Source organism: Microtus pennsylvanicus, chromosome 11 (assembly GCF_037038515.1).
Source record: "Microtus pennsylvanicus isolate mMicPen1 chromosome 11, mMicPen1.hap1, whole genome shotgun sequence".
NCBI lineage: Eukaryota > Metazoa > Chordata > Mammalia > Rodentia > Cricetidae > Microtus > Microtus pennsylvanicus.
The window spans coordinates 13,720,129-13,742,676 of NC_134589.1; the positions used below are offsets into that span (position 1 = coordinate 13,720,129).

Here is a 22,548-nt window from a genome sequence, read left to right on the forward strand (position 1 = left end):
TCTTTCTGCTTCCTCTTCTGTGATGGGTTCCCGAGTCTTGCTTATGTGTGGGGTTTGCATGAGGGTACTATAGATGTCCCATTTAGGAGTAAACACTATGTCTCTTCATTTCAGATATACATGTCCTGTTTAGGGGTGAACACCAAGTCTCTTCATCTCAGATATAGATGTCCCATTTAGGGGTGAGCACTGAGTCTCTTCATCTCAGTACTTTGGCTAGTTCAGCATCCCTGCACAGACTTCCTACAGAAAAAAAGCTTCCTGACCAAGGTTGAGAGCAGCCTATATTCACAGGTGTAAACATAAATATTTAATGGCAGCATGGCCATTATGCAAACTAGTAGTAAACAGGTTCTTCCTGATGGTGGATGACCTCCCAGCCATGGGCTTTTGATCAGAATTATTGTACCAGTCATGAAATTTCCTCCTGTGGAGAAGGCCTCAAATCAAATCAGAAAATGCTTAGTTACCCCCATAACAGCCATGCCACTATTGCATCCATGTACACCCATGCCTGGCAGGTTGGTACTGTATCAAGCAGGGTCCAGCACTGGATAATGATGTTAATATCCCTATTCCTCCGATAGCCTGTAGAACACTGTCCAGCACTAGAAGGGAGGAGTGTCCCAGTTAGTTCGGGACTGGTTTCTCTATGTCCTACAGCCAAAGTGTAAAAGTCAGCACATTTCAAGGACTCAGTGGCCACATATTGCTAGTAGTGACTGCATTAGGGCAGTGCAGATTTAAAAAAAAATACATTTCTGGCCAGGCAGTGGTGGCACACGCCTTTAATCCCAGCACTCGGGAGGCAGAGGCAGGCGGATCTCTGTGAGTTCGAGGACAGGCTCCAAAGCTACATAGAAACCCTGTCTTGAGAAAACAACAACAAAAGGGAAAAAATTTAAAAAAAAAACAAAATATTATTAGCACTAAGCCCAATTATAAATTTCTCTAATAAACAAACTCTTAATCTTCCATATACCACAAGGAAGACTCCCATGTTGGCACAGACTACCTTCCTGCCTAAATCTTTCTGTGTGAAAAACATGCCTGTACACACATACCAGGTAGATTACCTGTGACATTACATTTGGTTTAGCTGGCAAATGTAAGCGTGACTAAGATAATAGAAAAAAAAAACGTTTTGCAGAAAGAGCAGACTGTTTGAATTCCATGTGTCTTGGAAGCTGAAGAAGATCTCAACAGGACTTAGCCTCTAACTCAGGTCATCAGCAGAGCGGTGACAGCAAGGGTCTGTCCCCATTCTGGGGGTGACAAACCTCTAAATGGTTTGGTTTGCATCCCTTGGTGTCGTTCTGTTCCCCTCTAGTGGATTGAAAGGGTATCTGTCATTCTACTCTAACTTGGACACATTTGTAAGAACAGGAGTTGGACTCTTGGGTCAGTTAATAATGTCATTGTCCTTATTTCTGTGTCATGACATGCTGCTTCTTGGCACTGGGTGATCTAGCCTTCTGCTCGGGGTCCATTTGAATTGCATGTGGGGAAAGCTAGGGTGTCTTTACTGTGTGTCTCTCTCCTGATGTCAGCAGGAGTCTCACTGCCTAAGATGTCCCAAGCATCTACTGTGGGCTCAGCATCTGGCTCAGAGCTGGGCCCATTGATTCACTCAAAGGCTCAGTGGATAAACAGACTTCAGATCCCCAGTGTCCACAAAAGCCAGGAGGGTGTAGTAACCTTTCTGTAATCCCAGCACTTGGAAGGTGGAGACAGGGTATCATCCCAGGGCAAGCTGACCAGATGAGTCAAATCTGTGCACTCCAGATTCAGTGAGAGACCCTTCACTCCAGATTCAGTGAGAGATACTACCTTAATAAATGAAGGACAGTCTCAAGGAAGAAACCTGATAGCAACCTCTGACTTCCACATGCATACACATGCATGCAAAAAGGGGTGTGTTTTGAAATTCTGATCCTACCACATAGTAGCTAGCTATGCATCCTGGTTGAATAAATTTTCCTAGGCTCTTTTCTTTTGCCTTTAAGATAGAGATAGTCCTTCTTTGACCCTGCATGAGAATAAGGAAAATAAGGAGATAGTGAAATCCTTCAGAAGTGAGGCCAGACTCTGAATTTACCTGGCCTCATTTCCCACTTGCCCCTGCCCCCCACTTGACTGTGTTCAGATACGAATGAGGGATAGACAAGCACATGCTCCCAGATGCTTGGCCCTATAGGGGGAGCCATGAGAACTAGGACTGGTCCCAAAGGCTCATAGGCTACCATGCTGTTTTTATTACATTTCTGCCTTCTCTTTCAATGTGGAACTCTTCCTTGGAATTAGAATGGTTAGCAGGGAAAAGATAGAATTTTTAGAATATCCAAGTTAGAGCGTTTCCATCTCCCCAAATAAAAGGAACATTATCCTAAAGGGCATGTGTGCCAATCTATTTAAAGTCATACCCCTCCTCTCCACTTTATTATAGGCCCCATGGCAGAGCCTCCTGCTGCAGAGGGAAAAGGGAAGCACAACAGTTAGACACAACCGTCTGATACAGGTGCAAATAAGAGTGTATTCACAGTGATGTTTTCCTAAGTATTTGCTCTACTTTTGAGAAAGCTACCACCAGCAACAACAACAAAAAGGAATTCCAAATTTGTATTAGGCTTTTTTGCACTCCCCTAAAGAGCTGAACTTTGCATTTTTATAATAGATTAATAAATAGCGCCAGTAGGTTCAGATGTAGGGTTAGGACATCTCAACAAGGACCGCTATTTTTGTCACTGTTTTAGATTGAGTTCTGGAGGCATCACTTAAGATGCATTTAAAGTCACAGTTGGAAGGAAATGCATTAGTGTTGTCTCCTATTGTTTAAGCAAAAGGAGGGAGGATGGAGGCAGGTCAACCTCCCTCCAATGTGTGCCTCTCAGCCACTGGCAGACAGCAGCCAAATGCAGATGCTTGGACAGAAATTGGGGGTGGTGGTGTTTAAAGTTAGATGCAGAACAGGCATAAACATGAGGACAGTGAACCTGTACTTGGGACAGTGCTTTTCCTGTGTGAGGATTAGGGTAGAAGGGACTTTACCTTGTCTTTATCTGTAAATGCTGATCAATGTGATGGCAAGTGCTCAAGAAATTCAGAACAGGCTATAAATACATCTGTGTGGCCCTAGCTCGCCTAGAACTTACTGTATAGACCAGGCTGGTCTGGAACTTAGAGATCTACCTGCCTCTGCCTCCCAAGTGCTGAGATTAAAGTCCTGTGCCACCACACCAGGCTAAGATGTTGTGTTTTTATGGCTTAGGACAACCACCAGTAACTAGCTAATTGTTGAAGGTTTTCCATCCAAAAAGAAGAAGAACCTTTGGTGTTTCTCAATTTCTGCTTTTCAAAAAGGGATGAAGGGTTCCACCCAATCAAAAGTAAAATAAATTATCGAGGGAGATTGAGGCAGAAAAAACACTGGTTTAAGGTCTACCTACAGAGTAAATTCAAGGCCACATGGCAACTTAATGAGACCCTGTCTTAAATTAATAAAAATTAGGCCAAGCATGATGTCACATGCCTGTGCTCCCAGCACTCGGAAGGCAGAGGCAAGAGAATTACTGCATGTTCAAAGCCCACCTGGTCTGTTAGCCCAAGGCTATTCAGGGCTCCATTCAAGACCCGCCTCAAAAATGACATAATAAAACAAAATGTTAGGTGAAATTTAAAAAAAAAATATGGACTCTGGGGATATAGCCCAGTATTAGAGCACTCTTCTTGGTACAAGACCATATCCCTAGAAAAAAAAACAAATCTCCTTATGAAGAGTCAGGAACGTGCTGCTGATGGGGAGGAGGCACTGCCTCCTGACAGCATGAGAGGTCACTTAAGCACACTGGGAAGCCTGGCCTGCAAACCCATGAGCTCACCTATCACTTGAGCTCACACAGAAGAGGCTTAACTCAAGCTTACTCACAGGGCTCAGCACCCATCTGGCTCAAACAAAGCAGCCAGGTCAGAACCAGAGCCTCTTCCCACACGCGGGGAGCTCTCGGATCTAAGAGTTTATGTCTTCATCTCTTTGGCCTGAGATTTCCACTTCTGTCTTTTCTCCCAAGATGCTGCCAGGGTCTGGCTGTAAATCCTGTTGGTCTTGATGCTTAAAATGTGAATATTTGGGAATAACCTAAATGTGTAGGGTTTAGGGGTTGACTAAATCAGTCAGAGTACATCTGTACACAAAATAGTACCTAATTAGATGGGACTTTGTGTTATAGTGACAGAAACAGCGTTATTTGAACTGTTAGGTTAAGAAAAACCCAGGCCAGTCAGTCTACTAAGTATGATTCTTCAGAAATGCTCTACCTACTGTTCTTGTCTCTCATGTCTTTGTTAAATTAAATATGCCAAAATGTTAATTTATAGTTTCTCTCAATTAAGTTATGTCTTTGTCAAATTCAGCAAAATTTTATCTACGTTTTGCGAAGAATATAGTTTGCCCATATAAAAGAGTGTATGAGTAAACAATTGATAATTTATTTTAAAAATAGAATAATATTTTGCCCAAACTGTACAGTTTTTTTAAAGGATGGTAAAGCCAAAAATATCAGATACTACCAAGAAGTGGCATCTCTTGTAGTTAGAAGGAGGTTAGTGCTGGGGAAGAAGCCAGATATTTCTAAAGATGGAACCTTGCCCATTTGGACTTTGCAGTCCCTATAAACAGGGTTACACCTCTGTCTCCTCTGTATGTATCAATCCCAGCTGCTGGGGAATCAACCAACACTATTAGCAAGGCATACAAGCAACCTTTGTGCAGCTAGTATTTACTTTACATGTGCGACAAAAATAAGCGTCAAATCTCAGGAGCATTATCTTGCTAGTACAAAATATTAGGCTTCAAAACTTGTCCCTGACCATCACTGAATCAGTGGCAGGATGTCTCACACAATGACCTGACTCTGTCTTCTGTAGATTAGCAAAGATGATGGGATCTTAGCAATGGAATCATGAATAAGTGTATTTCCATTTATCTCTGATTTATTCTCAGATAGTCTTGTAAACATGGCCATACACTTTTAAAGACAAAAGTTGCAGAGGGCTGGCAGGGGTCTATGTAATTAATGCTTCCTATATTCCTATTTTATTTTATTTTCAAGTCATAATATTGGAGTCAAATGAACATGTAACTAGAATGGACATTATTTGGTGCTTCTAAAACTGCTATTAAACTTTAATAGTGAACAGAACCATGGTTGTCATGAGTTAGGGGTAGAGAACGCATAACTAGAAGAGAAAAGCACATGGGAATTAGTGATGGACAACCCTGTTTCTTAAGAATACGATGAAGCCTCATGGAACTATGCTCAGAATGAGTGGGATGTGGTCCAAGCGAAGCCTGTCCGTAGCATTACACCAACATCTGCTTCTGGTTCTGTTCCTACACTAGAGAACATCAGAACAGGGGATCCCTTTAATACTTTCCACTAGCGGTTCTCAACCTGTGGGTCGAAACCCCCTAGGGTCACATATCAGATATTTACATTACACCTCATAACAGTAGCAAAATTACAGTTATGAAATAGCAATGAAAATAATTATATGGTTAAGGGCCACCACAAAACGTTGAGAGCCTCTGCTCTACATGGTTCTTATAACTTACAAGTCTAAAGCTATTTTCAAATTTTAAAAAGTTAATGACATTTTAATATGATACTTTCCTAATAAAAATTGCTGTTTTATTGCTTATTATAAGCCTAGGTAACATGATCAACATATTTAACTAAATGGAAAAATAATTATAATATATAAATGATATTTTTTCCTCGGAGGACTCAATATGGAAATATGAGAAAAAATTAATTTATTTTCTAAATAAAAATCTCCCATGAACTGCTAGTATCATAGTGTAAGGAAGCAAAGCTGCATTGTGTGATGTTGCATGGCCCCCCTCCCTTTGTTCCCTCACCTGTAAGAGGCTGGCCATCACAGCCCATTCAGTTGCTCTCTGCCAGCTGAGAATGGGAGTTGAGAGTAACCTGCTGAGGTTCTTTGCAGGTAGTGATATTGTTCAAAATCTTTGTCGGCCATACTTGGGGAAGAAGTTATATATGCTCTGCTTCGTTGACCTCCAGCTCTGCCATGTGTCTTACCTGGGCCAATCAAATAGGAGAAATGATGGCACCATTTTTAGGTGAGGGATGAAAGAGACTTTGAGTAGTATTGTCCTTTCTCTTTCTCTTCTGCCAAAAGACGTGGGTAGAACCCTGCCAGGAGCTGTATCAGGAAGCTCTCAAAGGGGAGAGAGATAAGTGCTGTGTTTATCTAGTAGAACCTAAGGGCAGATGTTTAAGCGGCTTACATTAACAAGAGACCCACTAAAGTCTTTCCTCCTTGGTGCATGCACTGACACATAGCAGGTACCCAGCAAATTTTAAAGTGAAATAAAGAAGCCTAGCTAGAAAGTATGCTTCTTTTCTGTTTTGTTTAGCTTTTTTTTCAAGACTGGGTTTCTCTACATAGCCCTGACTGTCCTGAAACTCACTCTGTAGACCAGGCTGGCCTCAAACTCAGAACTCAGAGATCCACCTGCCTCTGCCTCCTGAGGCAAGTACCATCACTGCCCAGCAAGTATGATTATTTACAAGTGATTAGTCCTTAGGTTTTATTTTGTAATTATTTTTACATTTAAAAACATACTTTAATATCAGAGTTCATAAACTGTCAATGATTCTTTGGTAATCTGGAGTTTATAGTGCATAGGACATTGACATACATGTATATATCAATGTCTGAAAATAGTGTGGGCATACACTATGCAAGCTAGGAAGACATAAGCCATACGATGCCATTTTTTCAAGAATTGTTGGGCTGTTTTCTTTTAATGTGTTTGTGGGGTGTGTGCACATGCATGTGGGTGTCTGCAAGGCCAAAAGAGGGTGTCAGATCTGGAACTAGAGTTACAGGTCATTGTGAAATTCTTGGCATGGGCGCTGAGAACCAAGCACAGATCCCCTGGGAGAACAGCGAGTGTTCTCCACCTCTGAGCTTGCTCTCGAACGTCGTGACATCACTTTTCAGAGATACAGACTGTGCTGCTGAATGCTCTCCTGGTTATCCCATGTGGGTAACTCCTTGATAGGCTGCTTACGAAACTGCAGGCGGTCTCCACTCGTTATCAGATCTGATAAGTGAGCCTCAGTTTCTCTAATGAGAAAATGACATCTCGTGAGCCCCATGAAATGTAAACAGATGTGTTCCGTGGGACTTCACCGTCATTTGGGATGCAAAGGAAATGTATGGATCCATTTTTTTTCCCTGTGTCTTCTCGGAAAATGTCCAAGTGCCTTTTCACTTCTGTCTCTGAACCTGTCTGTCCCTACACTTCCTGGAAGCATTTCACTTCCCAATCTAACCACACAAAAAACATGTCCTTGTTCTCTGGAGGAAGGGTCGTGTTGACGTCTGGTTTTGACATAAATGTCATTCTAGCCCGTTTGACTCTGTGACTTGCTCTTTTCATGAGAAGATAGCTCTTGGTACTCAGTTCATGTTGTTACAGAAAGGGCTAGCTAATTTGCTTTAACTGTTGCATGGTGTTCAATACTTAGGTATATTGCAATTTATTTATAGTTAGTTGCTTTACAGGGGGAGAATTATCTGGACTTTAAAGACTTGGTGGATTCAAGTTTGATGACAGCGCCTTGCTCAACTGAGCAAAGAATCTTAAGAATCCTACCAATGAAGCTTAGTTTGACAAGTTAGCCCAGCTGTAAGGATGCCTAGTATTTGGGGCTGGAAAGATGGCTCAGTGGTTAAGAGTACTTGCTGCCCTTGCAGAGGACCTAGGTTCAATTCCCATCAGTTCCCAGCACCCATATGATATGATGGTTCATGACCATCAGTAATTCCAGTTCTGGGAAATCCAATGCCCTCCTCTGATATCCACAGGCACCAGGCATGCATGTGGTACACATACATACATGCAGGCAAAATACTCATAACCATAAAGCTAAATCTAAAACGAATTTTTAAATTTATTTTAAAGATGACTGTTATTCATCCAAATAAAATGTGGCCACTTTGCAAAACCAAGATGAATCTCTGACACCAGACAGGGAGAGTTCTTTCATAAACAGGCAACACCGACAGCAAGAGCAGCCTGGTCAATGACAAAGCTTTGTTTTTTACTTTTGTTTTGTTTACAACCAAGTCTCATGATCCCAGACGGGTCTCAAATTTGCTATATAGCTAAGGTGATCTTGAACTCCAGGGGGGGTCAGCCCTCGAGTGCTGGGGGCAAGAACTTTACCCCTGAGCTATACCCCTAAGCAGCATTGTGCGTTCTAAACTTCCCATGGAGAGGGATCCAGCCTCTGAGAAAGGCTATGGATTGGAGACAGAATGCAATGATTACAAAAGTGACCATGGCTTTGGTGATACCTGCAGCTTTTGTTACAAAACAAATTTTTAATAAGTTTTTGGGTTTTGTTTTGTTTTGTTTTTTGTTTTATCTCATGGAGTTAAAAAGAAAAAGAAAAAAAAACCAACTTCCTAAGAAACTTCAGACCACAGTAATGATGCCAACTTTACCCTCGGAGCAGTGTATTTGGTGTTTCTTATGTAGTCAGCATGCGGGTGACATTTAGACCCAAGCCCGGCTTCCAAGTATGATTCATGAGAACGCATCAGATGGTGAGAGCAAGGAATTTTCCTTGGTATTTAGAGGAAGCAGCTTGGAGGAGCTGCACAAGGAAGTCACGCCCCAGAGCTCCACAGGATTAAAAACAGCCTTGCCCAGGAACTCAGAAAGCCTGACCCTGAGGCCTTCAAGGACAGGCATTTGGGTTCTCTGAGAAACCTCCAGGGCACGTGGGAGGAATTCAGATGTGGGTAGAAAATGTAGGCTGGGGTCACACACACACACACACACACACACACACACACACACACACACACACACACCAGCCGAAGGCTTGTCTTCCTTACTCATCAGATGGCAGGGACATGTGAAATACCTGCTGGCCTAGGCCGTCCACATGTCCATCCTTAACAGCTGCCTGCCTCCTGCAGCTCCTCCAGAGACTTTGCTCTGCCCATGGCTGGATCACTCTCTATCCTTGAAGAGTGATATTACAAACTCACTATCTTCAGTACAGCTGCAATGTCCAGCAAGGAAGAATCTAGGAAGTCCAAAGCTCCATCAGCATCAAAATCCGTGGTGTACAGAACTAAGGGCTTGTTTTTTAACCGATTTCCAAAGATGATGATGATGATGATGATGATGATGATGATGATGATGATGATGATGATAAGGAGGGAGTCTTGGAAACATCTTCATAGGGACGTTGAGAAAGCTTTCCAGGGAAAACTGATTGGGTTACTATATTTTAGAACTAAGAAATAAGATACAGGCTAACAGATGCTTTCAATAGAACTTGCATTTTTTTTTCTCCCATTGCTTGTTTTTTTTGGAAAGAAATCCAGATTTAGATTTGTGAGTGAGATTTCATTTGTGCCGATGAGAAGCAGTGTACTCGAAGCCTCCTTTTTGATGTGGTCACCCATCCAGCAGATGTTACAAGCATGTGCCTGGTCTATTAGAACGTAATATCAGGCCTGTGATGCAGGGCAGCAGATTTTATACTCCCTTCCAGCAGAGGCTGCCTCAAGAAGTTAAAGAGAACATGTTTCACTAAAGGGAAAGGATGCTAACCTGGTCACAGAGGAGTTTAGTCTTTAACAGATTATTCTGTGTGTGCTGTGACCAAGCTTACCACACCTAACCATGGGATGGCTTTCCCTAGAACAGCAGTTCTTGGCCTGTGGGTCAAAACCCCTTGAGGAGGGCATCGAATGACTCATTCACTAATATCCTGCACATTGGATATTTACATTACAATTCATAACAGTAGCAAGACTTCAGTTATGCAGTAGCAACGAAAATAAATTTATGGTTGGGGTCACTACAACATAAGGAACCGTGTTAAAGGGTCACAGCATTAGGAAGGTTCAGAACCTCTTCTCTAGAACCCTCCTCTATTCATGTTCGCCTTCTCACCTTGCCTCCCAGAGAGCTTCATACTTAAAACTTAATATTCCGTCTTGGTTCTGTCACAGTTACTAATTTAGGAGTGTCAGTTTGGGGTTCTCTTTCCTGTTTGAGATTGGTGTGTGTGTGTGTATGTGTGTTTGTGTGTGTGTCCGTCCGTCCTCTGAAAGGAAACAATGGTCTTTCTTACACCCCTTATGTCAGCGACAACAGATAGAATCCAGGTGGCTATGGCCAATGGAAACCATCACAATCAAAGACATAGGTGAGATACATTGGATGCTATGGGCAGATGAAAGTGCCAGGGCTTACGGATGTGACAGAGAGTCCCAAAGCCGCTCAGGACCCAAGGACCCGCAACACTTAGATGGAAGCACACTCAGGCTTCAGCTCCCTCTGTGGTGCCTCTCCACCTGGAAGCCCAGCGATTTTCAATCTCCCTATGACCCATGCTGGCTGAACACTTGGCTGAGCCCTCAGTCAGCCAGAGACTCAAAATGACTTTGTTCCGGAGAACTGGCCACGGAGGTTGAGGCACAGTGTGTGTTTCCTTTACTTAGAAACTTTCCACTCCTACTTTTGGATAGATCTCGGGAGTCACCCTCCCCAACCCCTTCATGTGCGTTCCAGTGATTACGAATCTCATGGACAGGTGACAGATGTTCCTCGGCTGTTGATCTACCCAAGTTCTTGATATTTGCTCAGCAAACAGGCCTGTACTCCCTACCCAGTACACAGTATATTTAATTCATACATTGTACAATGAAAGTCCTTTTGTTATCATCATGCACAGAAAATCTAGAGACCCCAGGACGCCTGCAGTCAGCCGGTGGCAGGGCGGCAGCGGCGTCCCGCTCTGCTAAAGCGCTGTACTTATGTAAGCTGTTCTCACTGGGGGAAGCTGGGTGAAGAGCATACGGGAACAGGCTGTACTAGTTTTGCAAATTCTTGTGAGTCTTAAATGATTTCAAAATAAAAAGGGTTTTGTTGGTGTTTTCTTTTTCTAAATATCAAGACAGTATTGAGGAGACCATCTAGTACAGTTGTTCCCAACTTTAATTTTAGCAGCCGCCTCGCCTCCCTCCTTTGCTCCCTTCCTTCTCCACCCTCAGTGGCACGGGACACCTCCTGGCAAGATCAGGGCTCCGTCAAACCTCCGTAAAACCCTAGTCCCCATAGTCCAGGATCCAGATGAGGAAACTGAGACCCAGGGAAGGCAAAGGCATTGTCCGCCAGTCGCTGTGGCAGAAATCCAGGCAGCTGGGGGAGTTTCTGCTCCGGCAGCTTTCTGTGAGCGTGGTGAGTCCCGTTGAAGTAGCAAGGTATTTTCTCCCGTCGGGCCTGGTGAGATTTATCACACTGGGTGAGTTTCCATGCTCCTGCCTCCCTCTTCTTCTGTGCAGGCAATAACATCATCGTGACCTTTAAACTGGGACTGTGCTTGGGGTAATCTGGACCACCAAACAGTTTCAAATTCGCCATATGGGGCAAGAGCCAAGAAACTTCCTGGGAGGACTAGACACAGAGTTCAGGAAGCAGGACTAAGAAACATGCCCTGCTCGCCTCCATCCTGACCTCCAGTGAAGGCTGGAATCACCCCGCTCTCCCGATGCATCCATTGCAGCCTACGCCACTGAAGCATTTTAGAGAAACCTTGGACTGCATGAAGTTTACTTCTATAGCTAATACACTGACGGCCTCTTAGGTTTGTCCAGCTCCTATCAGGTTGCAAACCCTTTGCTTATGATCTTACGCTGCTGGAGTTAACAGGAGCACATATGGCCAATATAATTCATAAGCGGAATTCAGGGTCACACACGTACTTTGAGCATGAAGGACCCTGGGACTTGGTGGCTCTCCATTCACATACACAAGAAGTGGAAGTGACGGCTTCCCCTCTTCTACATCTCCCAGCAGTTCGAACCTGGAGGTACCATGTGGGTGTTGGATGAATAAGAAAGTGGGGCCCACTGCCCATGTGGCACATCAACAAAAATCTGCATGACAGTCAGCTCGGGACAGCTACCCCAGGGCTGACCGCCCTGTGCATCCTCCAGAGGGTTCGGAGTGAGCCGCCACTCCTGATTTACTGGCAGTTGTTGACGCTGCGTTTCTGCAGGGGACCTGGCTGCTTTCTTCTTTGCCCTCCACATTGTAGGACACAACCTTCACTGTCAACACGGGTCCAGCTAATTGGTGCTGATGCTGGCCTGATCCTGCAGCATTCTGCCCCATGCCCCAGACATCAGAGAAACGGATCGGCTGCTCTAATGTCAGAGACTGCTCTTCACTCCAACTTCAGAGCCATTATAGCTAGGGAAAATACTCACACAAGGACACGAAGTATTTTATGACCCGAAGGCCAGATAGCGGGTTGCTTCATAAGTATGGCTAATCATGAGCCAGTGACTTGGTAGATAAGGTACTTGCTTCTGTGCTTGACGACTGGAGTTTGATCCCTGGAAATCACAGGGTGGAAGGAGAGAACCAACTCCCAGAAGTTGTCCTCTGATCTTCACACAAGGTGACATACACAGGCATGCACACACGTGCACACACACACACTAATTGATTAATTAATTAATTTTATGATAAAATAGTATTGGGTCATTAACACATGTATTCAGTTGCTGCTGTCAGGCCCTGCTGCCTACAAAGCAGTGATCAAAGTCTTCTAAACTTGGGATAATCTGCCAGGCTCTGTTAAAGCCCGGAGGAGACCAGAGCAAGCGGCCATGTACCTACAATCTCACTACCCAGCAAGCTAACAAAAGGGTCTTGTGTTTGAGGCCAGCCCATGCTGTAGAGTGAAGCTCTGTATTCAAAAACAATGGGAGGGGAGGAGACGAAGGCAAGACCATAATGGGAGCCCCTGCCCGGGGTTTCTAATTATGATGGTATCTTGGCACTGTATCTGTGATTGCTGTAGCTGATACTCTGCTATGTGAAACCCGTTGCCCTAAAGCTAGGGTGGGCAAACATTTCTTATGAAAGTTAGGTAGTAAGCACACTTGGCTTTGTGGTTCCTTCCCTCTCTGCCACAGTATTCAACTCTGCCACTGTAGCCGCAGAAACCATGTCACTGAAGGAGCATGGCTGCATTACAAGAATATTTTGTTTATAAAACAAGAGATGTATCTGTACCTCTCCCTCAGAACAAAAGGAGGTACAGCTCTAGAAGTTCAAAAGATGACAAGAACCAGCTCCTCATTCTGGGCAGATGTCTGAAAGCTTGCATAGTAAGAACCGGGGTCAGATCCCAGCTCCAACATCTATGGCGTTGCTCTGGGGAGGGGGTCATCACCATCTCTTTAAAGTGAAGGTAGCAATATTACAATGAGGGACAAGGTGGACCTGCTCACCTTTACCGCATGTAGTGGACACATCTGTGAGTGTTTGTCTTACTGTCCTTTACATTTATTTTCTGCATGATTAAAATATTCCAGAATTTTCCAACTTATGCCTCTAAAAAGTAATCATAACTTTTTGTTTGGGATATGTTTAGCTTGGATTCTGGGTTCCAAAGCCAAGCAAAAGACAACTCTTATAAAACCAAGCTCACGTTTAGAATCTGTTAGACCTATGGTGCCCAGGTACTTTGGAAGTCAAAAGCTTAGCATGTCTTCCTTGATGGTTCTTTGCATGTGTGCAACACTTGCCTCCAGGAGAGCCCAGGCTTACTGTAACTTCCTGGTAGTCCCATCTCCTATTCCTCCCATACTTTGCACTTTTGGGCTCTCACGGTGTTTCATGAGGATGGGGCCTTGTATTGCATATTGAGTATAGCATCGGTTTGCAGTTCAAACAGTGCACAAAGATCTTTTTGCTCAGTACTCTCCTTGAAGGAGCTGGGGACTAAGTTGGTGCTATGAATCTTTAATTCCAACACTGCAGAGTTGAAAAGTACTGAGAAAGGGGGATTGAAAGTTGAAGACCAACCCGGGTTACATTCTAGGGGAGAGGAGGAGGGAAAGAGAAAGAGGTGGAGGAGAGTGAGGAGGAGGAGGAGGAGGAGGAGGAGGAGAAGAAGAAGAAGAGGAGGAGGAGGAGGAGGAGGAGGAGGAGGAGGAGGAGGAGGAGGAGGAGGAGGAGGGGAGGAGGAGGAGGAGGAGGGGAGGAGGAGGAGGAGGAGAAGAAGAAAAGAAGAAGAAAAGAAGAAGAAGAAGAAGAAGAAGAAGAAGAAGAAGAAGAAGAAGAAGAAGAAGAAGAAGAAGAAGAAGAAGAAGCAGCTAGAACCATCAGCTAGAACTGTCTTCTCTGTCCCTTGCACACTCACCCTGCACTGAACAGCCTGCTACTAGGTTGCTCTTCTAAGCAATTCACAAAGTTTGGCTTGTTTTATCCTTTTTATAGCCACATAAGTTAGGTGAAACTGACTTCCCAGTGCAGATGAGGCAGGAAGAACAAGCCATTTGTCCAAAGTCATGCTTCTGAGAAGTATGAGAATCCAGGCCCCTGGCTCACTATGGCATGCTGTATATAATTCCAGTTTATCTGTCTGTGAGCCAAAGAACAGGAACCTACAAGAACGACTTTCTGGTTGCACCCTAGCACTCTGTTTAGTCTGCTAGAGAGAGCAATGGGCCTGCAGCTATGCTTGGGGAAGGGCTACCCAGGTGAGTTTCTGGTTTTCTTCGAACCACTGACATTTCCCCCAGACAAATGCAAAGAATCTCTTAAAATAGCACACAGTAAGGAGGTAGGTCCTGCCATCTCAGGGTGTGTCTGATTCCACAGCCTATTAGGATTCTGGAAGACTAGAGAGTTCCCGAAGGATCCAGATCTCAGGTCACTCAGCTCAGCCTCACAAGGACAGCAGGCACTTTGTCTCTTCTGTGCCACAGCCCTGCTAGGCATTGGGGGACAAGGGGTAGGAATGGTTTGAGGCTCTGAGCATGCCCCCTTCCAGACCTTGACAATGGTAAGCTTCAAGTGACAGGTTTCATGGAAACGTTGTCATCGGCTATGTACAAATTATACACTTCAAAATGGGGGAACATGAGTATCTGCTATATTAAAATGTGATATGTCAAAAGACACACACACACACACACACACACACACACCCTACATAACTCCTCTGACCCTAGGGAACAATACACAGTCTGGAATGAGCCAAACTGTACAATGAAAATAGGCTTAAACAAAACTACAGCCCTTTCATACCTAAAATGGATGTTCTTGTTCTCCCTGCAGGACCCCAGGAGCAAGCACAAGTTCAAGATCCACACTTACGGAAGCCCCACCTTCTGTGACCACTGTGGCTCCCTGCTATATGGACTCATCCACCAAGGGATGAAGTGCGACAGTAAGTTCTCCCTTCCAGTAGGTGGCCAGGATCTGCAGCTCCTGCTTGGGTCTGCTCAGTGCCAAGGTTCCAGAAACTCCTCAACGGCAGCTCACCGACAGAGAGAAGTGGTTCAGATAAAGACCAGGCTCAAAAAGAGATGACTTGCTCTGTGCTCCGGGTTCTGGTTTATTAAAACTACTTACTTGTCTAATTATGAGCTTTTCCCCAACAAAGTTATCTGGTTTATAAATGAAGTTAACGGGTACTGTCACTTTTTCGGTGTGTATATGTCTGTCTGTCTGTCTTTCTGTGTCTGTGTGGTAGGAATCTTCAATCCCTGTAAAATGCAGGCTCGTCAAACCCCACAGAAAACTCCCCACCTCCAGATTCCACATTTGGTTGGCTTCAAAATAAGCTGAGCAACTATAGTCATTATCTTCCTATGTCTCTAATTAGTGGGTGGACTGTGGAAAAATCCAGCAGGCTTCTCCTTAAAACTAAAGCTAAAGTGAAGATGAGGAGCAGAGTAGCTTCCTGCACTCACTCACCCAGCCCGTGGACAAGCAGGAAGATTCTACAGCGGTCTAGTTAGGCCTGACATCACAGAGGTCCACTGACATGGAGGACAGGAGGCCCTTTCCCTTCTCCTCCTCCTCAGTCCTGTGTACATCCTTATCCAACACCAAAAGGCGAGACAAATAACCTCAGAAACCTTCTGTGTTGCTAATTCTCGAATGACGAATTTACCTGTGCTAGATGCTTGAATAAAAATGTATCCTTCCAGGGCATGAAAAGGCAGCTACTAAGCCCGTATTAATAAGTGTTAGCAAAACACCAGCAGGTTCTCATATATTCCTAAAGACTAGATTGACCACCAAGCTTTGCATCCTGCATGGAGTAAACACAGGGTTTTGCATAAGTTGGGATGTGTGAACATTAGGGCCATGGAGAGTCTCTCCGAGCCCAGGGTTTGTTCGGGTTACCCAGCTGTGCAGACTAATGGCCCCATCATCCAGACCAGCAGCTTCAGTGCTTCAAGAAACCCTCAGATTCCAAATACATCATTTTCATCATCTTCAGTGTTTCTAAAAACGGTAATCCTAAGTACATTTGTAAGTATATTTTTAGCTATTTCAAAACTTGGAGCAGGGCTAGAGAGATGGTCCAGTGGGGGAAGATGCTTGCAATCAAGCCCTGACAACCTGGCGCCAATCTCTGGAATCCACATGATCAAAGGAAAGAACAGATTCCTACAGATTATCCTCTGACCTACACACACACACACACACACACACACACACACACTAACACAATTAATAAATGTTAAGAAACATGGAGCAAGAATAGACACTCTCACGTGTTATATACATATCAACCTTGACAGGTTTAGTAAGGCTGAGATGTTTATATTGCCAGCCCCACTCAAGAGGTAGAACTTGACATCAGATTTCTGCCCTCCCACCCCACCCCATCATATACATTCCACGGAGAAGTTTGCTGCCTGAGGAGGTGTGCTCTTCCATTCTGTTCCCTCCGGTGTATTCTCTTCTGGATGGAGCAAGGATCCTGGGTGCTGTGTCACTTTTACATGAGGCAGAAGCCAATGAGTTGCCTGAGCTGGTCTCTGCTGCTGTAACAAAATGTCTAAAATGGGTGCCTTATGAGGAGTAGAGGTCCATTCGTCTCAGAACCCTGGGGGCTGAGATCCAAGGACAGAGCACCAGCAGGGAAAGCTAGGCCAGGATGCTACCTAAGACCTCTCTTCTGTTTATAAAGTCATAATGCCACCATGGGACCCTCACAATCACACTCATGACCTCATATAGTATACTTACCTCCCAAAGGCCCCACCTACAATTGCCATTATTATAAATTTAGGGACTGAAATTCCCAGCACACAAACTTTGGGGGAGGCATTTCCACCATGGCAGACATTAGTTAGCCTCCCAAACCACCTGTTCTAGGGTTTTGTGTCTTGGGTTACCCTTGCATGTCTTCATAATAAATAAACTGTATTGATGGAGGACGGTCATTGGTTAATTAATAAAGAAACTGCTTGGCCTGATAGGACAGAAAATTAGGTAGGCGGAAAAAACAGAACAGAATGCTGGGAGAAAGAAAGCCGAGTCAGGCAGTCGCCATGATTCTCCCACCTGACACAGACACAGGTTAAGATCTTCCCTGGTAAGCCACCTCGTGGTGCTACACACATTATTAGAAATGGGTTAAAGCAAGATGTGAGAGCTAGCCCGTAAGAGGTTAAAACTAATGGGCCAAGCAGTGTTTAAAAGAATACAGTTTCCGTGTAATTATTTCAGATAAAGCTAGCCCTACGGGCGGCTGGGCACCAGTAACGCAGCCCACCGCTCCTTCAACACTGTCTAAATCTGAATTTAGCAAATACATTTTTGACAATAACCTCAGGGTTTTACATATTAGGATTCAGCTTTAGATTTCATTTGAAAAACATGGACTCCATCACTAAAACTGACCCAAGCCATTGTTTTTGTTATTTGTTGTTGTTGTTGTTGTTGTTGTTTTTAGTTTTTTTTCTTGGACTTTGGGGCATCCAGGGTCCCTCCGGGAAGGAGGAGAATGAACTAATGGCATCAGGAGCCCAACCTACCTTAGCAGAGATGTAGCCATTCCTACGTACACCCCTGTCTATTGTCTGACTGGAGACTGGAGTCTGTGCACAGTTCTACTAGGTGGGGGAACAGCTAGCCGCCATGTGTCAGCAAGCCTTTTAATCTGTAGGGTGAGAAATGGGGTCAGAGGGTGCAAAGGAGCTTTTGAGACAGAGAAACCAGTTCGGGTAGAGCCAAAACCAGAGCACAACCCCAGAGTCTGTTCACCCCCCCCACACACACACACCCTCCTGGTTACCCATATTCTTCCCGAGGCCCTAAATTTCATTTATCATCCCTAAATTTCATCTGTGCCCAGGAACCTGAAGATGGCTAGGGCTTAGTTAACCCAAGGGACACAACTAACACAGCTTCCTCAGGGTCTTCTTGGCTAAGTGAGAACTTTGTGAACAGAAGTCTAAGAGACTCCTCCTCTGTGAAGCTACTGCTTGCTCTTGTCTTGCTGTGTCATTATCCAGTTTTCAGTATTTAACTGTGGCAAATATTTATGACTTCTTTTAAAAAATGAGAGGGGGGAAGGAGAGGAAGAGAGGGAGGGAAGGAGGGAGGGAGGGAGAGAGAGAGAGAGAGAGAGAGAGAGAGAGAGAGAGAGAGAGAGAGAGAGAGAGAGAGAAAGAGAGAGATTGTCATTTTGGGATTATGCACGGAGAAGGAAAGGGATAGTGAGGCCCTGCCTTGAAGATTGCAGGTTAAGCCTGTTAACATCCCAGGGAGAGTGGGTGAGGTTTCCAGGAAGCCCGAGGTACCAGGAGGGCGGGGCCGGCACACCTACACAGCCCTGCGTTTGTAGTCAACCCTGGGGTTCCTTCTCAGGGTTTCTTTGGTTCACAGAAATAAGACTGATCTTTTTATATCCTCCTCCTGTCTCGCCTACATAATGTCAGAGTAAGGAATGGCTTATGCCAGGCATGTATTTGTTTTACTTGGATTAATATTTAAATATTTGAAGACAGGTTTAAAATATCAAACATAAGTTCCTTTTTTTTTAAAGGCAACATACCTACACCTTCTCAAAAATACCAAGTTACTTGAGGAAAAGAAGTGTTTGGGGGATTCCCTGTGCTCGGCCCACAGATCGCTACTTTCTTGTGGCCATCTCAGAAAGGCAGAAGGAATTCTCTGACAAAAAATGTAAAAAGTATCCTCTGTTATAAGTTTGTGTGTTGTATACCTGTGTGTACATAAACTATTTAGTAGTTAGTCTGGTCTCTGTACACATCACCTGTTCAGATTTCGCTAACTAATTTGAAACAGTCGCAGAAGAGCAACTTGGGTTCTTTTGCTGTGGTAAAGACTGAATAAATCTGAGATGGATATTTTAGGAGTGTCGTCACTCACAAGAGGAAGCCTGTGCAGGAAGGGACATCTGCTAACTGTTCATATCACCAGAAACGTTATAGCAAGGTATCACCTTAGGGGCGAATCATTCCCACTTCTGCTCAGACACCAAAACATGGAGGCAGTGATGTGAGCCCAGATGGCCAGCGTGACCCTTTGCTTTCTTGATTCACAGCCTGCGACATGAATGTTCACAAGCAGTGCGTGATCAACGTCCCCAGCCTCTGCGGAATGGATCACACGGAGAAGAGGGGGCGGATTTATCTGAAGGCCGAGGTCACCGATGAAAAGCTCCACGTCACGGGTAAGGCATCATCCAGGAGAATGGCTGCTGGGCAAGGGTCAAGGTGATGGCAGAACAGGTGAATCTAAGCTCTCGGGGCATTTACCACTAATTAATAATATGTCCTATGAGAATGCTCTGCACACAAGCATTTCCAAATACTCAAATGTCGTGCGAAGTCTAAGCCAACCTGCAGACTTGGGTGTTCTGACGGCACGGTCACCATTTTCTTCCTGCCACGCCTGGGACAGGACAACCAACTGGTCAAACTGCTATTGGTAAGACCAGAAGTGGGCCAGGAAAGACAGATAGGTGGAGGATCTAGATGCTCGGAGGCCTTGGGCTGTTATGACCTGAAAAACCCCTCTCAGAAACAGTGCAGCCATTTAGTGTCTCGCATGTGCTTCCTCTGTGCCGGGTATGACGTCAGAAACATCATGTGTGATATTTACTTCTCTCTACACTTGATTCTTAGCCTCATTTTCCAGACAAGGAGCAGGGGTTGGAGAGCTTGTGGCATTGCAGAATTAGTAAGTGGGAAACCAGAAAAGAACCATCTGCCTCTAAACCCTCAGGCTCTAATTGTCATACACATCCTCAACCAATGGCCCAGCCATGGTTTGGAGTTCCTTTCCACAGACTGTAACACTCCTTTCTGTATCTGTATGACTCCTGCCACAGTCTGAATTTCCTTCTGGTTTTTCCAGACCCACTTTGGTACACACTCAACAAAGCTATCCCGATATCTTGGTGACCTAGGACCTATCGGTGTCTTCAACATGTCCCAGCCTCTCTATGCTATCCTGGGGACTTAATCCAGAGCCTTGTGTTCGTTAGTCAAGTGATTTCCACTAAGCTAAAGCCCAGCCCTCCATGTCAGCTTATGATTTAACTCTCAGAGAACAGTCTCTGCACTTGCTCTTGAGGCTCCCTGGTAGAGTGACCATAAGCTTGTTCATTTCCCCTCATCATTTTATCAGGAAGGGTTTATATTTCCATTTGTATTTATGGCTTTTAAGCTTTCATAAGTGCTGGAAAGACTGACTTTAATAATTTAGCTATACACATAAAAATATGTGATAAGCAAAAGACACAGGAAAGATCTGTTTAAGAAAAGAAGAAAGTGGAAAGAATTCAGAGAAAGCTTTACTTTGGGAAAGTCTTCAGGGTTTGGAGAGGATTTTGTTTGTTTGTTGTTTGTTTGGTTAGTTGGTTGATTGGCTGGTTATTCTTAGCATTTCTTTCTTTCTTTCTTTGAAAAATAAGCACATTTTCTTCCCAGAGCTGTCCTCTCAAGTCAGAATGCAAAGAAGCTAAAGAATTTTGAGGTGTTATTCTGGATATCCTCATGGAGGGTATTTTTAAGACAAAACCTTTTACCTGTTCTTCCCTTCTATGAAGTCAATACTGTCACCAAAGTCATCACTCTACCTATGGGAAAAGTAGGGCCAGGAGTTGTGAGTTTCTGTGTTAGCTGCCATCTACTGCAAGAAAAATCTCCTCTGATGAGGGTTGACCAATGCACTGATCTATAAGTATAGCAATATGTCATTAGGAATTGTTTTATTTAGCAGAATGATAGTAGAAAGTTTTCTCCTTATATCCTCAAATCTATTTGGCCTCAGATTCTTAGTCTCATTGACAGTGTTGGGTACAGGTCCCACCTCACAGAGTGGGTCTTAAATCCAATAGAAAACTAAAAAGTAGTTGGTTGTTCCCATAACCCTGATGCCACTGTTGCATGGGTGGGTATATCTTCTCTCCAGACAGGTTATTGTAGTTTGCAATGTTCACCACTGGGCAAGACTGGGAACCTGCACAGTACCTTCCATCACTATGCACACTGCCTAGTAGGGGTGAAAGTTTCAGCTGAGTACCAACTAGATTTCTCACGTTCTTTGTCTTTGGTGTGTGCTGTCTTCCACAATAGAGTCTTACCACCAAATTCTGCAGGGTAACCCAGAACACTGAAATAGCTTGTAATGTTTGGGAAGGGTTATGAGACCAGTAACTCAAAAAGAGATGCTATAGGTTTTATTTGATAATGTATGGTTTGGAGTTGGAGTTTTATGCCCCCACCATAGAGAAACTCTATTAAAATCCTTTTATATATGTTTGCATTTTAAGAAGTTTCTACAGTAATAGGTTCCCATGAAAAGGCCAGCTACTTTCTAAGTATTTTCTGTGTCTAACTTAAACCTGTGAGGAAGTTTACTTTATGATCCTTGCTTTAGAGATGGAGAAATTGGGGCATAAGGAAATTTAGTAGCTTGCTTCTGAAAACAGGAACTGTAAATGCTTTAATAGTACTTTTATAATACTGATAAGAATGGGAATCTATTTCTAAGATAGTTACTGGATATAGCTCAGTGGGAGGTCACTAGCTGAAAATTCATGACTTCATAAAACCAAAACAAAGTAAATTAAGATTCAGTTATTTATACAAAGGAAATACAGCCCTAAATTCAGAAAGTAAAGCTCAAGTAAATAGCTAATTAGTAATAATATCTTGAAAATCACGTTATTATTTTGGCAGCACTGGAGAGCAAACCTAGAACGTTGCACATGTTAGGCAAACACATCCTATGATCTTGGAGTGGGTGGGGGGTTGTGACAGGATTTCACTATGTAGCCCAGGCTGGCCTCCATCTATCTTTCTGCCTCTGCCTCCTAAGTGTGGGTATACAAATGGGTGCCACCACTTCCAGTTAGTTATTAGACAGACTCAAAGAGAAGACATCCAACTCACATTTTTTGGCATTCCAAAGTATCAAGAATGCCAATCTAAGCACTCCTTCTAGGGATAGGTGATCTGCCCTAACATTCCCCTCCTGCTACCTCCTCTTTGGTGCGTGGTTCAGGCAACGGTTTGTCCTGAGGAAACCTGTTAACAACAGCTAACAGCAGCTACCACTTCTGTAGTGCCCAGGGTGTACCTCGTCTTTCTTTGCACTGTGCACATTAGGTCCCTTGTCTTGTTGGCTCCTCA

At 44.1% G+C, this 22,548-nt stretch overlaps 1 protein-coding gene across 3 annotated transcripts in view; it reads left to right on the top strand.

Moving 5' to 3' along the window:
* Prkca (protein kinase C alpha) overlaps positions 1-22,548 on the top strand; it is a 417,908-nt gene that overhangs the window by 281,285 nt on the left and 114,075 nt on the right. For all 3 annotated transcript variants that reach the window (XM_075990292.1, XM_075990290.1, XM_075990291.1), the window contains 2 exons: positions 15,197-15,308; positions 19,452-19,580. In XM_075990292.1, the coding sequence (XP_075846407.1) occupies positions 15,197-15,308; positions 19,452-19,580 (241 nt within the window). The remainder of the gene's footprint in view (positions 1-15,196; positions 15,309-19,451; positions 19,581-22,548) is intronic.